Raw genomic sequence first — 26,899 nt, 5'->3', positions numbered from 1 at the left:
TTCATTTTAACCACAACCAAATCTTCATTTTTATTTTCTCTTTTTGTTTAATAAAGAAAGGCAAGAGGACTTTGTCACCAAACCAAATATAATGCATGAAGGTGTATGAATATTTTATAGTACTTGGCTGTAATTTTCCTCAACTTGTTGAGAGTCACCATCTCTGTGCACCATCAACACCAATGAATCTTCCAGACATAAAATAATTCAGTGCCAAATCAAAAACAAAAACAGAGTCCTTTTATCAGGCCCCACTCTCTACATTGAAGCCAAATAATTCACTATCATCACTCAGCCCCATCACCAATGCAGTGGTAAAGAGATGATATTGTATTTGAAAATTTTGGTATTTTATCTTGTGGCTATAATGGGGTATGAGAAGATCTCCCCTAACTTGATATGCAGATAATATTCCCAATTTAGGGATTGGGCATGGTTAGCTTTATGAAAAGGAAGGTTTTTTCTTTTCTAGGCAGTTCTGTTTCCTTTTGATTTTTCTACAGATTTGAGGATCGTGTAGAATTGATTTACCTTAATTCCTATTGAAAGTTGGAGTCCAAGGGCCAATGTTGTAGAATTTAGGTGTTCTACTTTTGAAAGTTGGAGAAATTAATTTCACTTCTTAATGCCCACCCAATAGCTTTATTTTCCACGATCGGCTTTCTTTATGATTCCAAACCTTATCTTTACATGGACCGTTAATTATAATTAAAATTTGGAGCTTATTTAAGGAGAAGTTTATCGGAAGAGTACTTAATTTAGGTCAGGTGGGGCTATGACCATTTCTCTTTCTTTTTCTTTACAAATATCCATTTCATTAATAAAAGAATAATAATTTTTTATTGGAAATTGAATTCTGTTTTAACTTTTAACCCAAACCTTATCCAATTAATACTTCTTATTTCCTTTAAAAAAAATTAAAAAAAAAATTTGCCACGACAACCCCATGTTCTCCTCTATCCATTCTATCCGACGGCCTGATTTTTTTTTTTTTTGTCTTTCTCTTTCTATCTTCTTTGTCTTTCTTACTTTGTGTTCTCTTTTCTCAGCCATTCATTTTCTTATTTTTTATTTTTTTTTCTCAATTCTCTCTTCTTAGGGTCTCCATCTTTTTTGTTTGGCGGTTGAAAATCAGGATCATTGATGCCATGGCAGGGACGTAATACTGGTGGGAGAAGTTCTATACAGTGAAGACGATTCAACATGGGAAGACTTTGAAACTTGGTGACAACTAATGAAATAATTCACTTGCTTTATTTTATGTTTCCTATTTATGAGAAAGCATCTATATTTTTAAATTCCATTATGGTAATTTTTTTTTTTTAAAAAAAAAATTTCACTAATGGATAGAAAGTCTCTTTCCTTTCAAAATAAACAATGGGAATTAAATCTGCCATGTATTGAATAGAATATATCCTGGGGAGGAAAAAAAATAGTTGAAGGGAATAAACACTGTCCTTCTGGATTCATCTGGAGGAGTGCAATCCAGGCTCATCAAAATAGGCAGTATGATAACATAATATTTACCTTTACATACTTTCTAATATTGAAACCTCCATCTGATGCGTATCAACATACTCTCCTTTCTACTCAAAGTATACCACTCAAGAAGCCCCTACAGGAGAAACAAATGTATGGGTCAACCTCAAAGAGACACAACAACTCGGTACTATTAAACATACAGAGGTCTATATTACCAGAATCCTGTGGCCTTCTTGGCTTCAGACCTGCAAGTGTTGATCCAAAATGAATTGAATTGATGATTAGGCCGATGGGTGGGATTGAAAAGTAAAGAAAGAAAATGGGTAATAACACATCATTTCGGAAACTTCAATACGAGTTACCTTGGTTTTCCTAGGAATGCGTCATTGATTTCATCGATGTTTGGCCGTGCACTAGACGTTGAGAGGATGATATACTTCTCCTTTCCAAATGATTCATCCACCCTCTTGTATAATTCATAACGGTATGGATAAGACATCCTGAAATCATGAGGTGAGATTGACTTGTAAGGAACATTTTGGCTGACAAAATTTTTTCGGGAGATGAGTATATGTCAACCGCTACGCCCCTCTCAAGATATAAAATATGGATATAAATATTGTAGCCAAGATGTTGACTTAATGTAGCACTTCCAAAAATCACAACCAAACGGATTCTTAGTTCTCACATCAAACTGACTTTGAGAGGAGAGAGAAGTAAATTTACATAAGGTTTTTCTCTTTAGTCTTTACTACCACTGCATGCCATACCCTCTGCTTGAGATCAAAGCCATATAAGGTTGACAGAGATAATATAATAGAGTATTAAATACTTTGTGTAGCATCATTCTATACCCTATATTATTCTTCATGATGTGTTCCCTCTTGAGTAGGTCAAAATTTCTCTCAAATTTGAAAGATACCAAAGCCAAAACAAAACTAAGGGCATTCAGAAAGTACTAGATTCACAGTAATCTCACCTGATAGCACCCATAATTGGGTATTGAGTTCCTGCGTAATATAGAAGCCGAAAGAAATAGCAATTTTCAAATGACGCAGCATATTCCAATCTCTTGTCCCGGCCCATTGTCTTCAAGAGAAATTGGCATATTAGAAGCTGAGAATTTATATTCATTTGTGTGTTATTTACAGCTTACTGGTTTGTACATACTTGCATAATACCACTGGAACCGGGTAAATCCTGAATTTGAAGAAATTCATAAGAGAATTAGTAGACAGACAAAAAAGTATTTGCACTAAAACATAACTGGATGCCAAAAAGGACCTTTAATTACCAATAAACAAGGTAATTGTAAGCATGGAATGGTGAAAGGAACCCAACAAAGTTTCATGTTTCATAGGTAAGAGAGTAATAGTAAAGCAGTAAAATTTCCTTAACTGAATTTTAGGTTCAGTTTAATAGTTTCCTAATGAGTGGCAGTTCCTTGTAAAGTAGATCAATTTTTCTTATGCTTTTTGAAAAGATTTTTATGGTTAAACTCCTAGTTTCCAGAGATTGAATTTTCACAATGGCATGCATAATCTGCATTAATTAAGAGGTTTGCCTTCTAATATATTTTACCTTTGCCAATTAGGGCTAGGTTTTCATGGGTGCTCAGTGTATTTTTGTTGTAAGTGAAGAATTAAAGGGATTAAACTGCAGAGAAAATGCTAGGAACTGTATAGTGGTCCATTTGAAAAGGAAAGAATCTGAGAATCATTTAAGGCCACTCTTTTCTGGAACCTCGATGACAAGAGAGGTACTAGGGACTAGGGTGGGAGGTCCCATTTGAAATTTTACTTGTGATTTGGTCTGCTCTTTCATGTGGGATATTTTAGATGTTTTGCATTTGACCTAGAGCTGGTACATTTGATGGTTTGAATAAAACAAAATTTACTATATGAAAACTATTAAGAAATGAAGCATGTACTTTTGTACAAAATTGCAAATGCAGGAAAGACAAGTCATATATTAATAGGTACACAAATTACTTGATGAATGGATATTAAGTTAAAGTTCATATCAGAAACCAAACCTTGAGCCTAGGATTGACAAGAATGACTGGACGGTTACCAGCAGCATCGGTCATAGCTTTTAGATCCTGCATTTTCAACCTCAAGGCTCTTAAAAGGAAAATATGGAAGTATAGGTGTCAAGTAGAGATGCTGTGCCAAAAAAAATTAAAAAAGCAATTAAACATTTGCTCTCAAGATCCTTACATCAATAATACAATTCCCAACAGCATTTTGAGGAGCCACTAGAATAAACAAGTCATCTTGCTCTTCAACCTCTTTAGAACCTGCACAAATATGAAACAAGATGGCAACATCAACAAAATTAAATACCCAACCAAGTTATGTATAAGAAGGAAATCATAATTCCTGTAATTGATCGAATGTTTCTATATTTTGCAAATTAAGAATGCACATACAGTAGAAACACTAGGGTGGAGTGCCATTAAAAATCAGTTATATATAATGCATAATAAAAATGCTATTTAATCTGAATATGCTGACTCTAATGAAGTGTCTACAGCCTGAAACCATAAAACAAGGACGATATGTTAACAACAAAGCATTGAAGTTCAATGAAGAGGGAAAAAACAGTAAAGACTTTAAAATATGGATGAAAACAGTTTATTTGGGAAAAATTACAAAATTCAGAACACTATCACATTAACATTTCTCATTTTTAACAAAACTTTTGCAATATTAACTTGACAAGAAGAAATGGTATCCACCTTACTATCAAAGTAATTCTTATGAAAGTCTATATGTAAGACATTATTCTTCATAATTGTACGTGCCTTGTTCCTATTATTTAAAGGCAAGAAACAAGCCAATAATGAACCATTGATGAAGAATGTGGAATACCAATAATATTACGACATGATGGATATGATGAGAAACTGCAACATAACGAGGGGAAAGACAACTGGAAGTCATACAAATGCAGATGTTTTTAGTTTTCAGATGCAAACCTATAGAACCAATGTTGATAAAGGTTCCCTTAGCACCATAGTCACCCCAGTCCATGAACTCCAAGATCTTCCGAGTTCCAGCCAGCTGCAATGGCATTCCAGCAAGTGCACCTTCTCCCATTGAACCTTGAACACAAACCTGAGGAGCAACAATTCTGGAAAATTCAATAAATGGAAACCACTGTTACTGTGTTTTATTATAAAATGAAGATTTACTCATAGCTATGACACAAACAGCTAAACTAAATACCTTAACATGTTTTCCATCATCAGCGAATGATAGAGCAAGGACTCGAACAAGTTCCATCAGTGTACCTATTCGATAAACATCCTGTGCATCATAAGATATGGTTAACTCCAAACAAAATCCTAGAAAAATTAAAAGGGAAATTTTTCTTACCATTTCTGGGTTCAGTTCTGGAATATTGATCTCCACCTGTTAATTTGGAAAGATTCAAACTATTAACATGATCCTGGTTGGAGACATATTTGCAAATGCTAGCTGCATCCTTAAAAAGAAATTCTCTGCAAACCACAATGACTGAATGAACGAACAAGAAATAATTGTCTTTCTCTTTCCAAGTAGATGGCTAGGATAGCAGTAAGACTGCTCAGAAGGGACATTTGGGGGTCCAAGCCTGATTTAAAAAATGTGTTCTAGTGCATAATTGAACACCCATAAAGTGCTTAACAATCTGAAAGAGTTGTTAGGCTACCCAAAAGTTGCACAACAGGAGACTTGAAGGCATAAATATGTACCTTCTGATTGAGTATTTGGTATATAGAACCTCAAAATTCCATGCCCAATGCAATCACAAGAAATACTCAATGAGAATGGATAATAATGGTAGAACTTCCACATATGAGAAGTAGGACATGCACTTTTGCAATTATCTCTTAAGCAATTGGAAAGAGTTTTTAGGCTATCAAAACGTTGCACCAAACTAGACCTAAAAGGCTCCAATATATACTTCTAGTTTATGATCAAGTATTTAGTACATAGAATCTCAAAGCATGGTACCCAATGAAATCACAAAGAAAACTCAAGCCTCATTTAGGAAAACTTTTTTTGGTTTTGGCCCTATCTAGAAGCAGAAACAGAAGCCATGATTTCAAAGAGAACAATCTTGCTAATATGAAAGTTCAATTAAAATGAAAAAACTTCTGGCATAAGCTACAAAAGGGCTCCCATGATAAGCAACGCTGTCCTTGCTTCCATGTTTAGCTCTTCTTTAAGCTAGAATATTTTTTAGTAAAATTACCCAAACACAGAAGAAAGTTGTTGTTGTGCTTAAAGAAGAGTTTTAGACTTCAACAAAACTAATCCAAAAAGGGCCTTAGTCAAGCTAGATGGTAATAGGAAAACCCACAGATGTCTGAGATGTAACATGCAAAGAGAGGCCAAGTCTTAAACCTCTCGACACCTGATTCACCTTCATTAATGCACAATTCCTATATGCTAGTTCAGAAAGATTAAAGAAAGCTAGCCCATCTCCAGCAAGGCATACCATAAAAAGGTTAAGGGTTGTTTGATAATCATATTAAGTGCTGAAAATTATAAAATCAATATGCTTGATAACAAAAAAAGTTGCCTCTTAAAACTTCAGTTTAACTTAAATATGATTTAAAATTTTTGGTTGTGCAAACCTGACAACATTGAAAGCAATACATGCTTAGTTTAAAATTAGTATTCAACCTTGTATGCAATGAATCTTACCAGCAACAAATTTCTCTTCCTCTACCCTCTTTATCTGCTTTGCAATTTTGAGAAGGATTTTTTTTTTTGTTAACTTTTAAAAGGAATTTTTTTCATTGCAGAAATTTGTCATGTGTCTCTCCTTATATTCTTCTTATAGACCTGTCAAAATATCTATTTATTATTCAAAAAGCCCACTTGATTTTTTCATTTCTAAGAATACATTAATAGTTTTTTTTTTTTTTTTTTCATGTAAATGGGAATGGTTTCAATTTCATCTTTCTTTTTTTTTTTCCCCTCAAGTCCCTGAACCAATGATTTATCCTGGAACCATAAAACTAATATTTCCTTTAATAGATGACGAGTGGATGCATATAAATTCTGGATGTTAAAATATGAGTGGAAGGTTGGAATGTTGTCATGTCTTTTTACATAGATTTCTTCATTGAACATGGGTAGTGTTGATATTTATTAAGATAATACAGATAAAAGAATAAAAAAAAATGCGACAATAGGGATTATTAGATAGTTTACTTATTGACTTTACCACATAAATTCAAGATGATAATAAACTTTTCACTATTACATATTCAGGTATTTGAAGTTTACAGAACTAAATTTTTAGTTTATTAAGATAATATTAGTGAAAGAATGTTTTAGAAAAATATGATCATAGGGATGTAGGTTGAAATTTATTAACAAATTTCAACCTTCATCATTTCTTACTTTAATGAAGAGTTCTAATAACTTCAGTACTTGAATTTAAAATGATATGAATATTTAACTATTACAGATTCAGGTCTTCAAGCTTTGGACTGACTCAAATTTTTAGTAATTCAATTTTATTTTATTTTCGATAAGTAATGATGAGATATTATAAACATGCACCAAAGAAAGAGCGCAACAAGGTACATAGGAAATATACAACGAGCACCAAGAAAACAGCAAAAAAGCTAAGGAACAAACCAAGGCTAGAAAACCAAAAAACAGCTCCCTCTCTTACCAACAATCCAACCAATCAACAAAATCAATTAGAGACAAAGTGTTATCACCTACATACATCTTTACCACCACCACCACCACCCCACCCCTCCAACACACACACATATATATACTACTAAGAAAAGTGCTCTTCAGAATTTTGATAGACAATTCCTCATTCTCAAACAACCTTCGATTTTATCTCTTTCCAAATAGTCCAAAAAATACATAAAGGAGCAACTGTCCAAACCTTCTTACGCTTCTTACTAATGAAGAACCCATGCCACCCCAATAAAGTCTATCGTACCATGGTCGACAAACCCAAGGAACACCAACCAAAGAAAATAACAACTACCAAAAAATCCTTGCCAAGGGATAATGGAGGAGAATGTGATCTATGGAATTCTCTTCCACTTTACATAAACAACATCTATTAACCAATGTCCATCCCCTTTTTGTAGTTGATCAAGAGTCAAAACTTTTCCCCAACAAGCTTCCGACACAAAGAAACTTAATTCAAATGGAGCCCAAGGGTACCAAATGACCCCCACCAAAAAATAAGGTGAGTTCCCTAGCTTTAAGGTAGCATAAAGGGACTTCACTAAGAAGGTTTCATTCCTTGCATCCATCCACATTGCCCTATAGTCCTCTCTATTCACTATCTTTCCTTCTAGTCTTGCAAAAAAATTGCTTTATATTATCAAGTTCCCAATCATTAAGATTTCTTGAAAAACAAAGATTCCACTAACCCCTCTCCCCAAGTCGATCCCACAAGCCCATTACTCAAGCCTCTTTTGAAGAGGATAAAGTATACAAAGATGGAAATTGAATATAAAAAGGCTCCTCTCCATATCACCTATCTTTCTAGAACTTCACCCTCCTCCCATTACCTATGACAAAAGACAATTTTTTATTAAAAGTATCTCAATTCTTCCTTATAGTTTTCCATAACCCAACACTATACCCATCTCTCACATCACAAGTCCACCAACCTCCTTTTTACCTCCCCATACTTGCTACCTATAACCTGTCTCCCAAAAGCTCTCCTTTCACTTGCGAAACGCCAACTCCATTTACACAACAACACTTTACTAAGCAAAGAGAGACTCTTAATACCCAAACCCCTTTTTTTTTCTCCAAAGCCCTACCAACCCATAAAAAACCTCTTTGATTTCTCCTAAGCCTCATACTAACTTTTCTCAAGATAGAGAATAAAGACATGAAACAATTGGTAAACCGGCTAAAGTAATTTGGATTAAAATAATCCTTCTCCCTTTTGAAATATAGGCTTTTCCACAATGACAACCTCTTCCAAAACCATTCCTCCATTCCATCCCACTACCATAGGGGACAACATCTTTTACTAATTCAATATTGACACAAGGCATAGTTTCAAATCCTAATAACAAAGTGACAAGCATACACATATATTCTTTTTTTAGCGAAAATGAAAGTTCTCTAATCAAGAGAAAATGAAATTAAACAAAAATCATATAGAGAAATAACATTGAAGCAATATTCTTTCTAGTTACATTTTTTTAATTATAAAAGATTAGTTATCGCAACACTCAAACACAATAGAAAAAATAAAGTGAAATAAAGAAGACGAAAGATTTTGGTGGTTCAAGGTAATCACATACTTCCATGGGTAAGGAAGATTGAATTTATAAATAAATTTCAAGAATGCATACTTCAAACTCTTTCAACCCTTCTCTATGCAAAACCCAATACACGCTTTGCTTATCTCTCATCGCTCTTTCATCACTTTTTCTTCTCCATTTCACTTTTTTTTTTTTTTTTTTTTTGTTGCTACATTTGGGTGTTGCAATTTTCCCAACAAGTGGTGTAAGAACTTTGATTGTGGATGTCTGAAAGAGCCTTGATTGAAGATGTCTGAAAGAGCCTTGATTGAAGATGTCTAAAAGAGCCTTGGTTGAAGATGTTTGGAAGAATCCTATTTGACGATTCCAAGAAAAGCAAAGAGAATAAAACACAAAACAAGATTATAGAAAGAATTCATGTTTAAGGTGGAGTTAATCGTTCCCTTATCAAGTGATATAAGAAGAAAGGGGATCACGACACACGACAAGATCAGGGTGCACAAAGAAAATCGTGGCACACGAGGAGAGTGAGGCGCACAAGGAAACCGCACATCATGGAGAGATGGAAGATAGAATTAATGGAATTTAATTCAAGGTGGAGATTGTTAGGTAGTGTCTCAGATTCCAAATTGGAATATATTCCTCTTTGTAGAAGGAATATCATATAGAATATTTCCTAAGTTGGTATGCGATTGTAATTAGATTTCTTATAGAGTAAGGAAAGCTAGTGGGAATATCTTTATAAATATTCTAGGTTATGAGAAGAAAAAGTTATGGGTAGAGATGTGAGGACTATACCTGGTGGGTGGAGATGTGAGGAAGAGAAAGAGACACCCAGTGGAGCAAGAGTTCATTAGGGCGTAGATGTGAGGAAAAGTGAGAGATACCTAATGTAGCAAAAAGGCTCATGGTTCAAGGTAGAGATACAAACAATGGGAAAAAGTGGAATGTTTTGGGACTCAATTGTTGTATTTGTTTTTTGTCCTTAGTAATATTTTTTATCGTATAGTAGAATGTTCTCTCTCATCCATGGAGGTAGGCATGGTGGCCAACCCATGCTAAAATCTTGTGTACCTTTGTGTTTGGTTTACTTTATTTTTGTGTTCTTTCATTAATCTGTTTACATTAGCACTTCCGCTGGCCCAACACCTTAAACTATTAAAAAACTTTGCTAGTGCAATTTCTACCAAATACTCTTCCTAAGGAAGAGGGCTTGTCTACATCACAAAAGAGGCAAAAAGGACTACACAGTTCCGATTATTAATGCAAGTTGAATGCCTCATTGTAAGATAACTGATTTTGAAAAATGTAGGAGCACTTCATAAACTGACATAAATGACAACATATAATGATAAATAAGATGGTTCTTATTATTCTTTTTTGAGTTATAGGATCAGCCACAGGCTTTACTGTTGCATCTCTCTAGAATTGCATAATGGTAAAACCCTGGTGTGGTGATCAAGTCATCAAATACTTCCAAGCAAGAAACTTACACGTATCTAATCAGATGTATGACAAAAGAACCAAACAGAGAACAAGTGCCATTTGACAAAAACAGTTTCAAATGAAAAGGACAGTGTCCCCATTTGCACTATGGAGTATCCAGTTCATTAATTAATCATTCTATTCTGGATGAAAAATGTCAAACCATTGAAGCCAGATAAAATCATCATATTCCAATATGAGCATGAAAGTAGTACGGTGTATAAGTATGATATTATATTAGCTAAGCCTTCAAGTACAAAGGAATTTATTTTCTCTGTATTGGTTGGTATTCTTTATCCTCATATGCTTCCTAATACAAATCTTAGCTTTAAGAATATATATATATATATATATTTTTTTTTTCAAGATGTTCAGAATGGTAGAGCATCTCCTACACTTGTGTAATAGTTTGTTAAGACAATCATAGCTCACAGGAGAGTTTTGTATTGTCAGAAATTAAAAAATAAAGTAAAATAATATATTAAATGGTTGTTCAACTGCTATGGAACTAATACTGATTTCTCTGTTGAAGTAACTGAATCTTCAACCAGACAGACAAATAAAATTAACTGACCTTTAATCGAGTTCTCCCATCATTTACAGCTCTTTGTGTGGCCTGCAGAACATCATCATAGAAATATGTCCTGATTTCCCTAGAATGAGGAATGTTATTCAATCTTGTAGGAATTCCCCTCCAGTTTTCCTGTGAAAGGCTAAAGCAAAATAAGTACAGAAAAATAATAAAACGAATTACCTTTTATTTTTTGTTATTTTCTTGTTTATCCATTCATAATGTAAAGGAAAAGTGTTAATGAGGAAAAAAATTCAATTATTAAACTTTACAATACACAACCAGATACCTGGCTTGAAGAGGCCAGATTTGAAAGACGTTCACTTGCACGAATTGATTTTTCTGACACAAAGAAGAGTCAAAAGAATGAATAATAAATAGATAAAAGAAATAAAAGAAGATTGACAGACCACAGAGGCTAAAGTTTGTTAGGTAACTGAAATTCAAATAAGTTTCTTAACTTCATGGATGAAGTTCTCAATATATTTAGTAAGCATCCCTTATTGAAAGTATTATAAGAAAATAAGAAAGATCACCAGCAAATGATTTTTTCATATTTTTTTTCAAATACCAAACTAGCTAGACAACAAACTGAATCAACACCATACAAATAGTAATGCATAACTTTTTTTTCTTTTTTTATCAGAAACAAAATATATATTGATAACGATGCATAACTATCAGTTGGCATTTTATTAAATGATAGATACATGAATCCCACTGTAAAATCTAAAGAGAGAATGAACAGAAAAGCATGTGCTGGATAGGTTGTACACTTAGATAAATTTCGAAGAAAGAATAGTCCGGTCCCAGGTAAGTACAAGACAAATGGGCTATTCCTTCAAGTGAATAGCAGTGTGTGCCCTATGTGGGCACTGATACCAGATCAAGATCAATAAAGAAAACACCACTCTTCAGATGTTTTAGACATCTTCTATTTAATCAACATATTGATATATGACTCCAAAATGAAAGGTCTCTTTTGAAGTACAAGAACAAATGAAAATTTTAACTATTGTATGATGGGCTACCTAGTTAGACATACAAGTCTTTGATTCAACAAGAAAAAAAAAGGTTACTTTCACAAGATAAATATGTCTAGACTCCCACAAAATTGGGGCTAAAAAAAGGCACTTTTATGATCAACATTGAAAGAAAAATATGGTCCATAATCATATAAGTAGAGAAACATATGAAGCACACAGGATGGTATGGAAAGTGAACCAAAGGATGCAAAAAAAGCTTTGTTTATGAATACCTCGATGAAATCTCCGAAAGTGATAAAATTCTAAAAACGCTTACCTAGTTTCATCATGTTTTCTTTGTCTTGCTGCATTTTGGACAACAAAGAGTCTATAGGTTTGAAAACCTCATCTTTTGAATGGTTTCCATCCACCTGTATTTTCAGAAACAATGAAACCAATTAATAATCACTGAGACTCATAAGGAGAAAAATAAACGCAAATATCAACATGAATAGACATGCAAACACCTTATTCATTATGGTGGAGTATGTTGACAAGATTGCTTCTGCATTTTTCTTATATATTTCTAGACGCGATTTCACCTGGACACAAATTAAGAAGATACATGTTAGATACCAAACAGTAGGAGCTCCTAGTCAATTAGCCTAGATGGAGAAAAAACATAAAGATAACTAAAAAGAATTTGTTTATCATGTTTCAAGCATGATGTTTCTCCTTGCCAAAGTTGTAATGTAATCTAAAGTGCAACAGTTGATAGAAAACTCTGTCCACTGTTAATTTAGAGGATACACAGTGCTGTCTCACTTTAGACCCAAGCCCACAAGACAAAAATATTTTCCTAAATGAATATTTTGCATTCACTGCACAAATCCAGTTTGTGTCTATTATTTTTTCCTTTTAAGGCAGAATTGATAATAAAGAAAACTAAAGAAAATTCAGATCGATTGGTGCAAAAGAGAACCAATTGTTTTAGATGGTTACAAGGTATCTACATGACTGGGTACTCTCAATTATTTGACATGTTACTTTGCTGTCGTTCACTATATCAAGTATTCCCTCACCTCTATTTATGGTTTTACTAAAGTTAAAGAAGAAAAGGACCAAGACGCACCTGCATTCTCAGCTTTTCAATTCAAATGATGTGGCAACTATGGTGCAAGTGTTAGACTTGGCCAGGATTTAAAAGGCAGCTTAATGTTCCAAGGTTTGTGCTAGATATTGTTTCTGTCTAGGTTTACTAGTTTTGTTAGGACCAAGTTATGCAGTATTTTTCTGGTATTCTGGTTTAAAAGAAAAGAAGAAAGGAAAATATAAATGCTTTTTGATTCAGGGGATACCAATCCATACATCAACAGGTTTGAATAATACATCAGATCCATGACGCCATATGATCAACTCCTACTTATCAACCCGTTTTTGCTTTTTCTTTTTAGTCATGTGAACATATCCACCTCACAGCTAATAAGTGTTTAACATGTTCCTATCCAGGTTATGGAAAACTAAAGGATGCTCAAAGGAATTTTGTTAAAGTGCAATTAAGTTCCAATTTATTACGGCCCTTGATTTGGTGTTTTATTCTCTCTTTTTTGAGAAACCTATTCTCTATAGCAGCAAGATTTGCTTAAATAAAAGTACCATAAAATCCACTGTAGCACTAATAAACAATCACAACATTATGTATCGAAGGAAAACAATAAATGAGTGATCAAATAGGAACTATGAATTTGGATAATAAAGGATTTGCAGTCGTCTATCAAAAAAAAAAATAAAGGATTTGCAGTCATACTTTTTCCTCAGTATCATCAGAACGAGTTACAAGTCTTGCTTTAATTTCCTCATTCTCTGAAGGGAAAAATTTTAAATGATAAATCTTCCCTGTTACTGGGTCCACCCGTCTACCAACACATCTGTCGATTAGAATTTGATCAGGAACCTGAGAATTAAGAAATAACATCTCTGTAAAAGACCAATCTTGGAAATAGTTTTTATTAATTGAACAATTGAAAGGATGTTTAAAAAAAGTGTCAAGATTGTAACTTGAGTTAAAACTTGAAGGGGCCAATGAAACTGAAGATATAAATGCAAATGAACCCTTGATCTCTAATTGACAGAAAACAAGAGTCCTTTTCAGTATCAAAGAGGACACAACATGCTAGAGTCAATTTCTAATACCACAGATGCAATTATACAAGATAGAGAAAAAGGAACTGCAATTTTCTGCATACCAAACATATATTAATCCAAAGTGAAAAGTAAGGCAATGCCTCTGTCAAGATCTATTAGAATTATCATCCATTACTAGGACTCTTGTTCTCTAGGTAGTGTTTACTAAAACTGGAATGAAGTACAAGAATAGGTGAATAATATGTAACTAAAGCCCCTATAAAAGCCTATTCTTTTACCTATTAGGTACCTCAAGACTGCAAGCCTCAGTGAATATCATCTTTTTTCTTAGTTGAGATAAATTTCAAACCAAGTAATTAGATGCTTCAATTTAAACTGTAGGGCAGGCACCTATCATATGTGACCATATGACAATTCATGAGCGTGATCTCAAAGGGTGACTAAAGCAAAGGGTGAAGTTCCTTTTCATCAGCAACAGCCCATTTGTCAGTTAAAATGCTAGTACGAATTCAAGGGCACCTACCAAGTGGCTCCAAATAAACAACATCCATGGGGTCTAGCATCAAGCCAGTGAAGGCAAATTATTGGTGCTGCATCTCATATGTGACAGGGCAAAAGATCTCCTGACCTCAAATTTACAGGTACAGTATATGCACTGATAAGAAGAGGTCAGATTTAACAAAGCAGTCCCAGTCCACCTGTCTGAACATGGTGGAATGAAACAGTAATGACTAGCACTTGACTGGGGCACCATTGCCAACCAGAGGATGGCAAGGACCAATGCTGCCAGAGAAGAGTTCTTCCTCATACTCAGATAATGAAGCAAAGAATCACTAGGAAATATCATGTCCATGGAAAACAACAATAATGCCTACAGAAGAGACCCCTCCATGGTACGGATGGAAGCAATAATGACAACATAAAGAGTAGCTAATAGCATACATGATGGTAACTGCTCCTCACTAATATGAGAGATTGCCACACAAATCACCAAGATTTGGCCTACCACATGGACAGGAAATGCAAAACCTGCAAAGTTAAAAAAATTCAACTTTGCTGAAGGAGGAATAAAACTCGCTACTTTCTCCTTGCTATTCAGATTTCTAAGTTCTAAAACTCCTCGCTACAGATAATTGACTGGTTTCTAAGCAAGCAAATATTCTTTTTATCCTGATGAAAGAGTAGTGCTTCCTCATCAAGTCCGTTACTTAAGAGCCAATACCAGGTTCACTGATTACCCACCAGATAACATTTCTGAGACAGATAATAGACAGTTTCCAATCCGTCAACAGCCCATAGCATTACTAGCTACCACTGCAAAGAAAATCAACCGTTTCCTCCAGCTTTAAAACCCAATTTCAGATCCATAAATCATGCCTTTTCATCTTTCAATCTTTCAATTTTCTGTCAAAATGACCTAGCATACTTGAGTTCATTAAGGCTCCATTCCTCCTATGCATATTCTCCTTAATTCTACCACCTACTAGTTTTGATTACAAGCCTATCTGAAACCTATTCCGTATGGAAACTGTTCTATCTGAAACATTTTCCTTTTGATAAATCTTCAATTATAATATGCCCTATGTTATGCTTATCCACAACATTTTCATAATCTATGAGTTGAAAATTGATTGCCTATCCACTGTCCATCATTCAAACTTAAATCTTCTGCCTTTATTATTATTATTTTTATTTGATATACAAATAAGAAATATATTAAAAGCACCTATTAAAAAAGGGAGGGCACTCTCCTAGCATACAAGAAGTATACAACAGGGCCAAAAGTAAAAGACAAACAAAATCCACATTGACATTAGCACAGCCACTCAATAAAGTCTAGGAGAGATGAAAAGCCGACTTGAAAACCATCTTGAAGAGACCAGCGAAACTAGTGGTAGAGGTCATAAATAAAGGAACCCTTATGAGATTGATCTGAGCATTGGACCCCTTCAGAGGAGCTTTGATTATGCTCCTTCAAAATTGTCCAAAATAAGCATAAAAGAGCTATTCTTCAAGCATTCCTTCTCTCTGACTCATAATACTCCCATGCCAACCTGTAGTAGCTCTTTAGGACCAAATAGACGTTTAAGAGATAATAAAATGTGGCACAACCACCTATTTTTCCCATATGGGATGAGGAGATTGTTAGCAGATTCTTTTGCATTTTTACACATAACAATTACGGATTACCAAAACCCATCCTCTTCTTCGAGCTGATCCAAGGTTAGGATTCTTCCCATATGGCCTCCCATGTGAAGAAACCCACTTTTGCAGGAGCTCAAGGGTTGCACACTTCCTTTGGTGGGAAAGGCACTCCTCCATCCAATGCTAAGAACTTCCCACTCTTACTAGCCTTCCAAACCAAACTATCCTCCTTCCTGCTACATCTCCCTAACACTTGAAGCTTTCAAAGCAATTCCTTAATGTTGTTGACCTCCCAATCTTGGAAATGTCTTAGGAAAAATAGATCTCAAATGAACTGCCCACCCTTTACCACCTGAACATCAGCCACCCAAGCCTCCTATCAAGTTGCAAAAGAGAAAAGAGAGAGAGAAAAAGTCCTTTAAAGGAATCATCACACTAAATATCTTCTCAAAGCTTGATTCTTCTCTTGCAACAAATCTTGTTCTGATCTTAATAGATCCTCATCCTTTTCTTACTGTCTTTCAAAATCCAACACCATATCTCTCCTAACTCAAGAGCACCAACCTCCCAACTTTTCCCCAAACTTTCCAACGGTTACCCTTCTCCAAAGGACTTCTTTTTCCTCGATAAATTTTCACCACCATTTTCTGAATAAGGCTTTATCGAGTGTTGATGAAACATTAATACCTAAACCTCCCTTTCTTCTGATCTTTGCAAAATGTTGACCACTTCACTGGATGGATTTTCTCTCAAGAGCGCCTCTTCCCCATAGGAAGTCCCATTGAATTTTTTTTCCAATCTTAGTGCCACCTTAGGTATGACAAAAAGGAATATGAAGTAAATAGACAAGCTACTAAGAGTACTTTTTAGTATGGTGAATCTCCCACCTTTAGAGAAGAATTACCTTTTCCAAAGAGTTAAACATTTTAAATGCCTCTTTTCAACCACATCTCAAACAGCTTAAGACTTGAAAGAAGGTCCCAAAGGTATACCTAAATAAGCGACTGGAAGCTTCTCCACCCCATATCCCAACACCAAAGCAGCTCCTCCACATTAGGGACCTTCTATACTGGGATTAATTCACTTTTTTTCAAGGTAACTTTCCATCTTGAAGAAGATTCAAATCATAGTAGAACCCAATTCATGTAGGTTTAATCTGGACAATTATGAAACAAGTAAGGTGTCATTAACAAAAAAGAGATGGGAAACCTCCACTCATTATTCTCCCCCCTTCCCCATCTTAAATCTTGAAATAAAGCCTCCCTCCCCTACCGTTCCCAATTTTCTACCTTGTATAAGCCTGCAATTAACCCTTTAAACCTCAATTTTTATTTTTTTTGTTTGTACTTCTATCTTTTTTCTTCTACTTTAGCAAGTACTGAATAAATTCATTTACAAATAATATATATGCTATATTATTTGTAAATGAATTTATTCAGTATATATATATGCTATAAGTTTTGAGCAATTGTGAGTACATGGAGGAGAGAGAAAGGTCTAGAGAGAGAGTGAGCGAGAGCGATTGCTTCAAGGCGTGAACGAGGACGCAGCGAGCTTTGTCCAGTCAGGGGCTCGGAAAAGTAGTTTTGGGGTGGAGTCGAAGACCTTTGAGGTCAAGACAAAAAAGAAGAAGGGCAAGATGCAAATCTTCATTGTGGAAAGAAAGAGAGGAGTCTCTTCATGGATTAAGCTGGGGCCGGCGAGCTTAGGGCCGCTCCTGGAAGGTCTGGTTTTCTGCACCAAGGACACGAGAATTGGACATTGGGAGAAACTTTGGTAAGAGAATGGGAGGATCATCTTGCTAGTGCGAGACGAAAATAAGGGGGGATGCTTCCTCCGTTTGGGTGTTGTCGACCGGGATAAGAAAAGATTTAGCATCTTTATACCCAAAGGCAGAGGAGCAAAAGGGGGTTGGGCTCTTTTGTTGGAGGCGTTACGGGGGGTGGATGTTGCTTCCGAAAGGCAAGTGAGACAGAAGGATAAGGAAAAGCCGTGGAAACCCTTGTTGGGAAAATCCTTTGCAGAGGTGGTTAAGCAACCTTGTAGCAATGGAGAAGCGGTGGTTAGGGTGGAAGTCGACAACAGGGACTTAAGCCAAAACTTAAAGAAGCTAGCCCACCGTCTTGTTGGTTGCTGAGACCCCAAGCTAGGGAGACCCAAATGGCAAAGTTTTGGGGGCTGAAGGGCAACTTAGGACTAAATTGGAAAGTGGCAAGGCATTATTGGAATTTGAGGTGATGGCAGAAGCTGAGAAAGCCCTAAAAGCTGGGGAAGTCTCGATCGGAGGTTTCTTCATGCAGTTGGAGAAGTGGAGCCAGATGACGGGATGTCTGATGGAGGGAGAGAAAGAGAGAGAGGCCTGGGTGAGAATCGTAGGATTACCCATCTCTTTATGGAATCGGGCCATCCTAAGAAGGGTAGGGGAGGAGTGTGGGGGGTTTTTGGATATCGACGCTAAAAAGGAGAAGATGAAGGAGTTGTAGTGGGCTAGGATCTTGGTGAAGCTTAATGGAGAGAAGTTCCCTAATACGGTGGAAATTTGGGTCGAAAACATGTGTTATTCCTTATCTTTGTGGTAGGAGACTAGGCCAACACTAAGATCGCTGCCGGCTGAAGAAAGGGGGAAACCCTTCGAAGCTGTAGGAGAGGTCAAGGGTGAGTTTCTGCCACGCGAGGGCAAGCACGTGTTGGAGGATGAAGGTGCTCCAAGGCTCGAGGACCAAACGCAGTCTGCCGATGGGACGCGGGGGCAAACAAGCGGGTCAGGGCGCCCCTTGGACTATTCTCGAGGGCTTGCTAGGTCGCCTTATGGGCCCCAGGGAGTTGTGAGATCGTTGGGTGGGCCCATCAAGCTTGGCCTCTTGGAGGAGTCTCAAAGCTCCATGCTGGGCTATGGGCCTGAGAGACTAGACCTAGCCCCCTCTCTTGAGGCTGAGTTCTCCCTCAGGCCGAAGGCGGTGGAGGATCCTAGACGAGCCAAGGCCTTGAAGACTATCGTGGGTTTTGGGCCGGCTAGATTGGACGACGGTCAAGGTCCACCCCAGTCTGTGGAGTCCAGAGACCACTTTGGTGAGGCCCAAAACTCAAAGAGGTCTAGCCCTAGTCCTTCAAGGAGTCCATTTTCTGAAACTTCTTTTTTTTGGGAGAAAGATGGCCTGCGCCAGGCTTTGTGAGGCAGAGCTCCACTCTGAAGAGAGATCGAAGACTGATCTCGCCCTTTTTAAGGAAGCGTTGAGGTACGAGAGTGCTTCTTTTCATTTTGGGTGTTTGGTTTCTGGGCCCTATTCTTCTCCTTCTTCTTTTTCTGGTCGGACTCCATTGGGGGAGTATTGCGACCTTTCTGGGGACGGAAAGGAGTGTGATGAGGGGGAAAATTCGTTTCGCTTACTCAATGGTACGGAGTCCCCAGTGGGTGAGACTGTCAAATGTTGGGACTTGACGGAGGTCAACAAAGGCAGAATTGAAGAACTTGGAAAGGAGTTGTGTTCTGCTCAAACAGTGCCACGAGAAACAAAGGCCTGAGAGGAGCCCATTTGGGAGGAAAGTGATCTGGCCAAGTTTAGTAAATTCTTGGGGTTTTCGACAGAAAGCCTGGAGAAAGATATTGTGGACTTCTTGATTAAAATCCGAAAAAAAAAGGAAAGAGTTCACAGCAAAACCCTTCTGGAGAAATCTAAGTTCGAAAGAAAACTGAAAAGATTAAAGTGTTCCATTAACTATGAAGGGGGGAAAAAGCAAAATGGTGGAGAGCAAGTAAGAGGGTGTCAGATTATGGAAGTTAAATGAAGCTAAGACTATTGAGCTGGAATGTTCATGGAGCTAACGACAGTTCCAAAAGAAGGGTAATTAAGGTTGTGAATAGGAGTCAGAGGGTGGATCTTTTCTGTCTTCAGGAGACCAAAATTCAGACAATGTTGGAGGGGTTGGTGAGAAGTTTGGGTTCTGGTGGGTGGTCAGATCGGGGGGCCCTGGATGCCTATGGCTCTGCGGGAGGGCTGTTGATATGTTGGGATAAAAGGACTCTGGAAGTGCTTGAGATGGAGGTGGGAAAATTCTCAATTTCCTGCAGGTTCAGGAATATGGAAGATGGGCTAACTTGGATCTTTACTGGTGTGTATGGACCTTTCTCCAGAGAGGATAGGGACTGTATGTGGGAAGAGTTAGGGGCGATCAGAGGCTTGTGGGACGATCCGTGGTGTTTAGGGGGTGACTTCAATGTCATCCTGTCCCAAAGGGAAAGGAGTAGTCAGGGAAGGCTGACTAGAGCTATGAAAAGTTCTGCCCAGACTATTGATGAGTTAGAACTTCTCGATCTTCCTCTACAAAGGGGTGCTTTCACTTGGAGTGGGGGTAGGAATAATCAATCCTGGGCTAGACTAGATAGGTTTCTAGTGACTTAGAATTGGTTGGATATGTTTAGTGGGGTCGCCCAATGCAAATTGCACAGACCTACCTCTGATCATTTTCCTATATTGCTGATGGGTGGTGGGTTAAGGAGGGGCCCTACCCCGTTTAGATTTGAAAAATATATGGTTTAAAGTTGATGATTTTAAAGTTCTTCTCCGGGGGTGGTGGCAGGGGATTGAGGTGAGAGGAAGGGGTAGTTTCAGACTGGACTCCAAGCTGAAGGAGTTGAAGCAAAAAATTAAAGTATGGAATATGGAGGTGTTTGGAAGGCTGGAAGTCAATAAAAATTCAGTTCTTCAACAAGTGGAGTACTGGGATGGTGTGGAAAGCGAGATGAGCCTTTTTGTAGAAGAAATTGAGCTGAAAAAAGAAGCTAAGGATGCTTTTAATAAATGGGTGCTAATGGAAGAAGTCCACTAGAGGCAGCAGTCAAGGGAGTTATGGCTTAAGGAAGGGGATAGGAACACTGGTTTCTTTCACCAGATGGCTAATGCCCACCATAGGAATAACTCCTTGGACAGGATCATGACTAATGGGGAGTGGTTGACTAAGGATCAGGAGGTGAGGGAGGGGATTGTGAACGCTTTCCAGAACTTACTCTCAAAAGAGCCGGGATGGAGAGCTGACAGGGCTGCAACTTAATCAACTTAATTCCCAGGAAGCTGAAGTCTTAGAGCTACCTTTTACTGAAGAGGAAATCCATTTCGCCTTGATGGAGATGAAGAGAGATAAAGCCTCAGGCCCGGATGGGTTCACAGTGGCATTTTGGCAAGTCTGCTGGGATTTTGTGAAAGAGGAGATTGAGGATTTGTTCAAGGAATTCTATGAGCATAGATCCTTTGCCAAATGCCGTAATACTACCTTTTTGGTCCTTATCCCTAAGAAAGGAAGTGCTGAAGACTTGGGGGATTTCAGGCCCATTAGCTTGCTTGGGGGTTTGTACAAGCTTTTGGCCAAAGTCCTGGCGAATAGGCTGAAGAAGGTGTTAGAAAGGGTGGTTTCTGTGGACCAAAATGCCTTTGTGAGAGGCAGACAGATTTTGAATGCTTCTCTAATAGCCAATGAGGTGATTGATTTTTTGCATAAAAGAAAAGAGAAAGGGTTGATCTGCAAATTGGACATTGAAAAAGCTTATGATAGTATCAATTGGAAGTTTCTCATGAAGGTGTTGCTTATGATGGGCTTTGGGTCTCGTTGGATAGATTGGATGTGGTGGTGTATTTCAACTGCCAAATTTTCTATCCTAATCAATGGGGTGCCTATTGGATTTTTCTCGAATTCAAAGGGGTTGCGGCAAGGAGACCCTCTCTCTCCTTATCTCTTTGTCTTGGGTATGGAAGTGCTTAGCACCCTTTTTAAAAGGGCTGGTGGGGGGGGGGCTTTTTATTTGGCTGTAGGCTGCAAGCTTCGGGGGAGAAGGGGAGGGGAGTTGACTGTCTCCCACCTTCTTTTTGCTGATGATACAATTATTTTCTGCGAAGCTAGAAAAGAGCAATTAACCAATCTAAGCTGGATTTTGGCGTGGTTCAAAGCGGCTTCCGGTCTAAGAATTAATCTTGCTAAGAGTGTTCTAATTCCTATTGGGGAAGTGGATGAGTTGGAGGTAGAGCTACGATGCAGATTGGGGGCTTTACCCACTGTTTACTTGGGGCTGCCCCTTGGAGCCCACCATAAAGCCTCTTCAACTTGGGATGGGGTGGAAGAGAGAATGAGGAGAAGACTAGCCTAGTGGAAAAGACAATACATCTCCAAGGGTGGGAGAATCACTCTCATCAAGAGCACTTTGGCCAGCATACCCATCTACCTCATGTCCCTTATTCGCATTCCTAAGTCTATTGCAAAAAGGCTTGAAAAACTTCAAAGAGACTTCCTTTGGGGGGGAAGCTTGGAGGGGAAAGCTCACTTAATTAATTGGGAGGTGGTGTGCAACCTAAAAGAGGAGGGTGGTCTAGGCATTCGGAAGATTGACTTGCTGAACAAAGCCTTGTTGGGTAAATGGATCTGGAGATATGCCTATGAGAAGGACAATCTTTGGAAAAGGGTGATCGGGGTGAAATACGGTCAAGAGGGGTGTGGATGGAGGACTAAGGAAGCTTGTGGGTCTTTTGGAGTGGGAGTTTGGAAGGAGATCATGAAGGAGGCTAATTGGTGCTGGAAGAGCATAGAGTTTAAGGTGGGGAAGGGGACTAGAGTAATGTTTTGGACTGATAAATGGTGTGGTAATGCGGCGTTGTCCCAAATTTTTCCCCAGTTGTTCACCTTGGCGGTTCACAGGAATGCAACGGTCAATGAAGTGTGGGACTCAAGCCTTGGTCAAGAAGGTTGGAATCTCAGATTTGCTAGAGATTTCAATGATTGGGAGCTGGATCAGATAAGAGATATGTTCAACTTGCTGAGGGACTTCAGGACTTCTCCAGAGGAGGATTCAGTAAGCTGGAAAGGGGGGGGTCATGGCGCTTTTGGGGTTAAGGGTGCTTTTAATATGCTGATTGGCTTCACAGTTTGCACCTTCCTGAATAGATGCATTTGGATGGATAAGGTCCCAACAAAAGTTTCTTTTTTTGCTTGGGAAGCCACGTGGGGGAAGATCCTCACTTTGGATAGGCTTCAAAGAAGGGGGTGGCAGCTCCCTAACCGATGTTTTTTGTGTGGCTGTGAAGAGGAAAATGGCAATCACATTCTTTTACATTGTATAGTGGTTAAGACTCTTTGGGAGATTGTCCTCGCCATTTTTGGGGTTAAGTGGGTGTTCCCTGAGTCTATTAAAGAGGTGTTATTTAGTTGGAGGAGCTCTTTTGTGGGGAAAAAAGAAAAAATATTTGGAATTCCATTCCATTGTGTATATTTTGGACGATTTGGAAGGAAAGGAATAGATTAGCTTTTAGGGAGAGGGGGGGGGGGGGGGGTCGTTAGCTATACAGAAACTCAAAAATTCTTTTGTATGTAATCTGTGGAGTTGGGCTAGGGTGTACATCGGAGAGGAGTCCTCTTCACTCTTAGGCTTTTGGAGTGGCTCGCGACCACTTAAGGGTTGGTGAGGTTGCTCGCTTTCTTTTTGTTTCTCGTCTTAGGCTTCTGTGTATAACCCCTGTATACTTTGTGGCTTTTTGGCCCTTTTTATATATCGTTGTTTATCTATCAAAAAAAATAATATATATGCTATACAAGACCATCCAATTTTAAGAGAAAAGCATGGAAGCTTAGGATACCAATTCCAAACAAATATTCATTATCCAACAAATTGATGAAACAGTTTCAATGCTAGATAAAAGCAAAGTGTGTTAGTCCCAAAAAGAGTAACTTGTGTAGAATAAATGTAATGCTAGTCAGCATATCATAAAATCTTTCAGGAGACCATAAGTATATTTACTACTAGCAAGCTGATTCAATAAGTTTTGAGCAGTTCCAGAGGATTGAAAGTTAATAGCACAAACATGTGAATCACATACATCTAGTACTATATAGACATCCGGTCTAATCTTCAACTTCTCAAGGCTTTGTGCCTGAGCAAAAGTTCGTGGAAACCCATCCAAAAGCCACCCTTTCTCTTTTGCATCTTCTTGTGATATTCGTGCTGTCACCATCTGCCAGACAAAGTTTTTCATTTTCTCAAATACTGAAAGGGGAAAAGGAAATATATAGATAAGTTAGCTAAATAATGTAATACCATTATCACAACTTCATCTGGAACCAGACGACCTGTATCCATGTACTCTTTTGCTTTGTTTCCAATTTCTGACCCAGATGAGACCTCTGATCTTAGGAGATCACCAGTGGATATGTGCACCAACCCAAACTGAAGAGAAAACAGTTATGAATGAAAATCATAAGATTAGTGGACAAACTATGGTTTCCACACATAGAAGACACATGGAACCATAATTAATGAAGAAAATATACAGTACCAGAAGTAGGCTATCAAGCATTGTGCAAAGGAAAGCAATTAAACTAAACAGATGAAAACTTCTTAAAGGAACATTCAAAAAGGAGGGGACGGGGGAAAGAAGAACTACGGATGAAGAAACAAATAGGCCTCCAGAAAGAACATGGGAAGCATGAGAAAAGGCAAATTACTGCATCTTGGACTGCAGTATGCCTGCCTGCCTAAACAAACCAATGCTATGGTATAGAAATAAGAATAAGGAATATGACAAAGAAAAATCAGACATAATAGAAGAAGATAAATAATTGGTCCATCTCAAGTGCATCAGGTCATGCTGTCAATGGATCTGTGATATTAGCTCTTAGTACATTCACCAAGGAATGGAGAACAGAGTATCAACCCGGGTATTTTCTCTTTCCCAATCATATGTCCAGCTCTATACTCATTACCCTTGATGAATTGATGCAACTTTACGTCAACCACAGTTTGAGAAAATGAAATCCATGGTGATAATTCAATTTTATGAAATTGGGGTCCATTTCACGTATGATCCACAAAAGAATGTGGGTTTATGCTTATTTTCTTCATAAAAAAGTGGAAAACCAACTAATCTATCAGCCTTATATTTGATGTTCTCAAACTTCACATGAAAAATACAAATATTTTACATCTTTCTGTGAGCACATAATCCTATTTTCTTCTTCTCAACTCATTTGACTAAGATTGGATAAAAGAACACTTAACAAGACTCTTAATATTATTTATCCCCCTCTTTCTCCTCCTTCTTAATATTATGAGATTTAAAGAACATGGTGTTCTATTCAACAAAATGAGACATTAGTGGAGAAAACATGAAAGTCTGCCAATCGCTTAAAGACTGGTTACTAGGTAACAGTTTAAGAAACATAAGAGCCAGTTGGTTGCATCTTGTAGATGGTGCAATTATACAATGTTATTAATTATGGAAGCAAATCCACATTATGAAACCAATCACAAGACATAAGCCAGTTGTACTAATTCAGTTTCATCATCCATTTTAGTTTTTTAAGTGCACATTGGATTACAAAAGGAACCAATAGGTACAAGAAGGATGAATATCCTTGAGGAAAAAAAAATAGAGGAATTACAACTTTCATTACAAGAAATAAGATGTGAGCCCAAATTAACCTTCACTATCCATTGACAAAACCTAAACCACAACCTAAACATTCCAACCTAAAAAAAAAATTAGAAACACCACAATGTCATCCAAAGATCTCTTAAAAAAGAAAAAAAAAAAAAAAAAAAAAAAAAAGAAGAAGAAAAAAACACTAGTTACATGAAAGGAACTTTGTTGCCATGGTCTCAATGCAGAGAATGATTAAAGATTCACAAGCAAGATTGTGGAATTTATTTCCCACTCTAATCCAAATTTGACAAAGGTCAAAAGTTTCAATCAATTTCATCTAATGAACCTTTTATTTCATCAACCAGATATCTAAACTATTAGTCCAAATATTGAGCATGGCTAAATTTCAGAACCTAAAGCTGAATTCTTATCTCAAAATTTCAACACAGTCTAATTGCGTCTATTTCCACAATTGTCTGCGAGCTACAAAACAGCGATCAATGCCATAGGCAAGTAAAGTTCTAAGTTCTAACTACGTGTTCATTTCCAATTATCTTACCTTCTGAACAATCATCTCACACTGCGTCCCTTTACCTGAAGCCGGTGCCCCCGATATCATTACCTTCAAGGGCTCGCTTATCGCACAGCTCACTCTCAATCCCTGCAAAAAATAAATAAAACCAACAAAAAGATCAGCAAAGCCAAGAGCACAAAATCCAACACAGAACAACAAGTGGAAAAAAAAAAACTAACCTTGGGCTCGGGGTTGATGCTGAAATGGGTGTCTACATGAACTCCGAATGACAAGCGGCGGCAACGTCGACGACCGAAAGAGAGAGAGGAAGAAGAAAAGGAGAGAGGGAGGGAGCAGAGAGGAGGGAGGGAAGGAACGGAATAGAGATTGGTGCAGTGAAGATGAGAAGGAGGAGCGAGAGAGCTTTGGAGCATTGTCGATGAATCACACGGAGGTACGGACGGACGGAGGTAGTGAGTGGTAACTGGTAAGAATGTAGCAGGCAGGGGAGGGTGTTGGAGAGTCGAGGGGCTGAGTAGTGGGTGGCGTTAACCGAAAAATGGACACCACAGGTTCCGCGGTGACACGGTCCACCAGGCATTTATTTAATTAATGAAAATAATTTGTGGCTTTGGAAATTTTTGAAACCAAATTTACTAATTTACTGCTATTATAATATTCTGAAAAAAAAGTCGAAATAAGTTGAGTTGTTTAAGTGATTAGATTTTGGTGGCTAAAATTAAAAGCAGAACTTAACCGCCTGTTTGGTTCTATTTTCAAGAACTATTTTTTGTTCTTGAAAATAAAAAACATAAAAGAAATTGTTTGGGAAAGGAGGTGTGTTTTCATTTTTTGTGTTTTCAAAAATTACTTTTTTGAAAACAATAAAAAGATGTTTTCATTATTTTTTACTATTCAAATAATAGATTATTTTTA

General features: G+C 37.4%; 1 protein-coding gene across 1 annotated transcript; it reads right to left on the bottom strand.

Annotated features, from left to right (window-relative positions):
* Positions 1–1,378: 1,378 nt before the first annotated feature.
* LOC100256872 (adenylate kinase 5, chloroplastic) lies at positions 1,379–26,540 on the bottom strand. The gene is made up of 19 exons (XM_002264779.5): positions 26,203–26,540; positions 26,009–26,110; positions 24,126–24,254; positions 23,908–24,042; positions 13,569–13,715; positions 12,289–12,363; positions 12,099–12,192; positions 11,086–11,138; positions 10,800–10,928; positions 4,863–4,898; positions 4,713–4,793; positions 4,463–4,601; positions 3,702–3,781; positions 3,518–3,583; positions 2,653–2,682; positions 2,462–2,571; positions 1,845–1,982; positions 1,698–1,727; positions 1,379–1,615 (listed from the first exon to the last, which is right to left on the bottom strand). Exons 1-19 carry the CDS (start codon positions 26,395–26,397, stop codon positions 1,591–1,593), a joined length of 1,794 nt encoding a protein of 597 aa, XP_002264815.2. The 5' UTR covers positions 26,398–26,540; the 3' UTR covers positions 1,379–1,590.
* Positions 26,541–26,899: the final 359 nt, after the last annotated feature.

This window comes from Vitis vinifera, chromosome 11 (genome assembly GCF_030704535.1).
Source record: "Vitis vinifera cultivar Pinot Noir 40024 chromosome 11, ASM3070453v1".
NCBI lineage: Eukaryota > Viridiplantae > Streptophyta > Magnoliopsida > Vitales > Vitaceae > Vitis > Vitis vinifera.
The sequence above is the reverse complement of the archived record's forward strand: the minus strand, read 5'-3'. Positions and strand labels throughout refer to the sequence as shown.

Coding starts and splice junctions, on each gene's coding strand:
- LOC100256872 (XM_002264779.5), bottom strand. CDS start 26,397: ATGCTCCAAAGCTCTCTCGCTCCTCCTTCTCATCTTCACTGCACCAAT. Junction 12,364..13,568: donor CTGATGATACTGAGGAAAAA/GTATGACTGCAA, acceptor ATTTGTGTCCAG/GTGAAATCGCGTCTAGAAAT. Junction 4,899..10,799: donor ATGGGAGAACTCGATTAAAG/GTCAGTTAATTT, acceptor CCAAATTAACAG/GTGGAGATCAATATTCCAGA.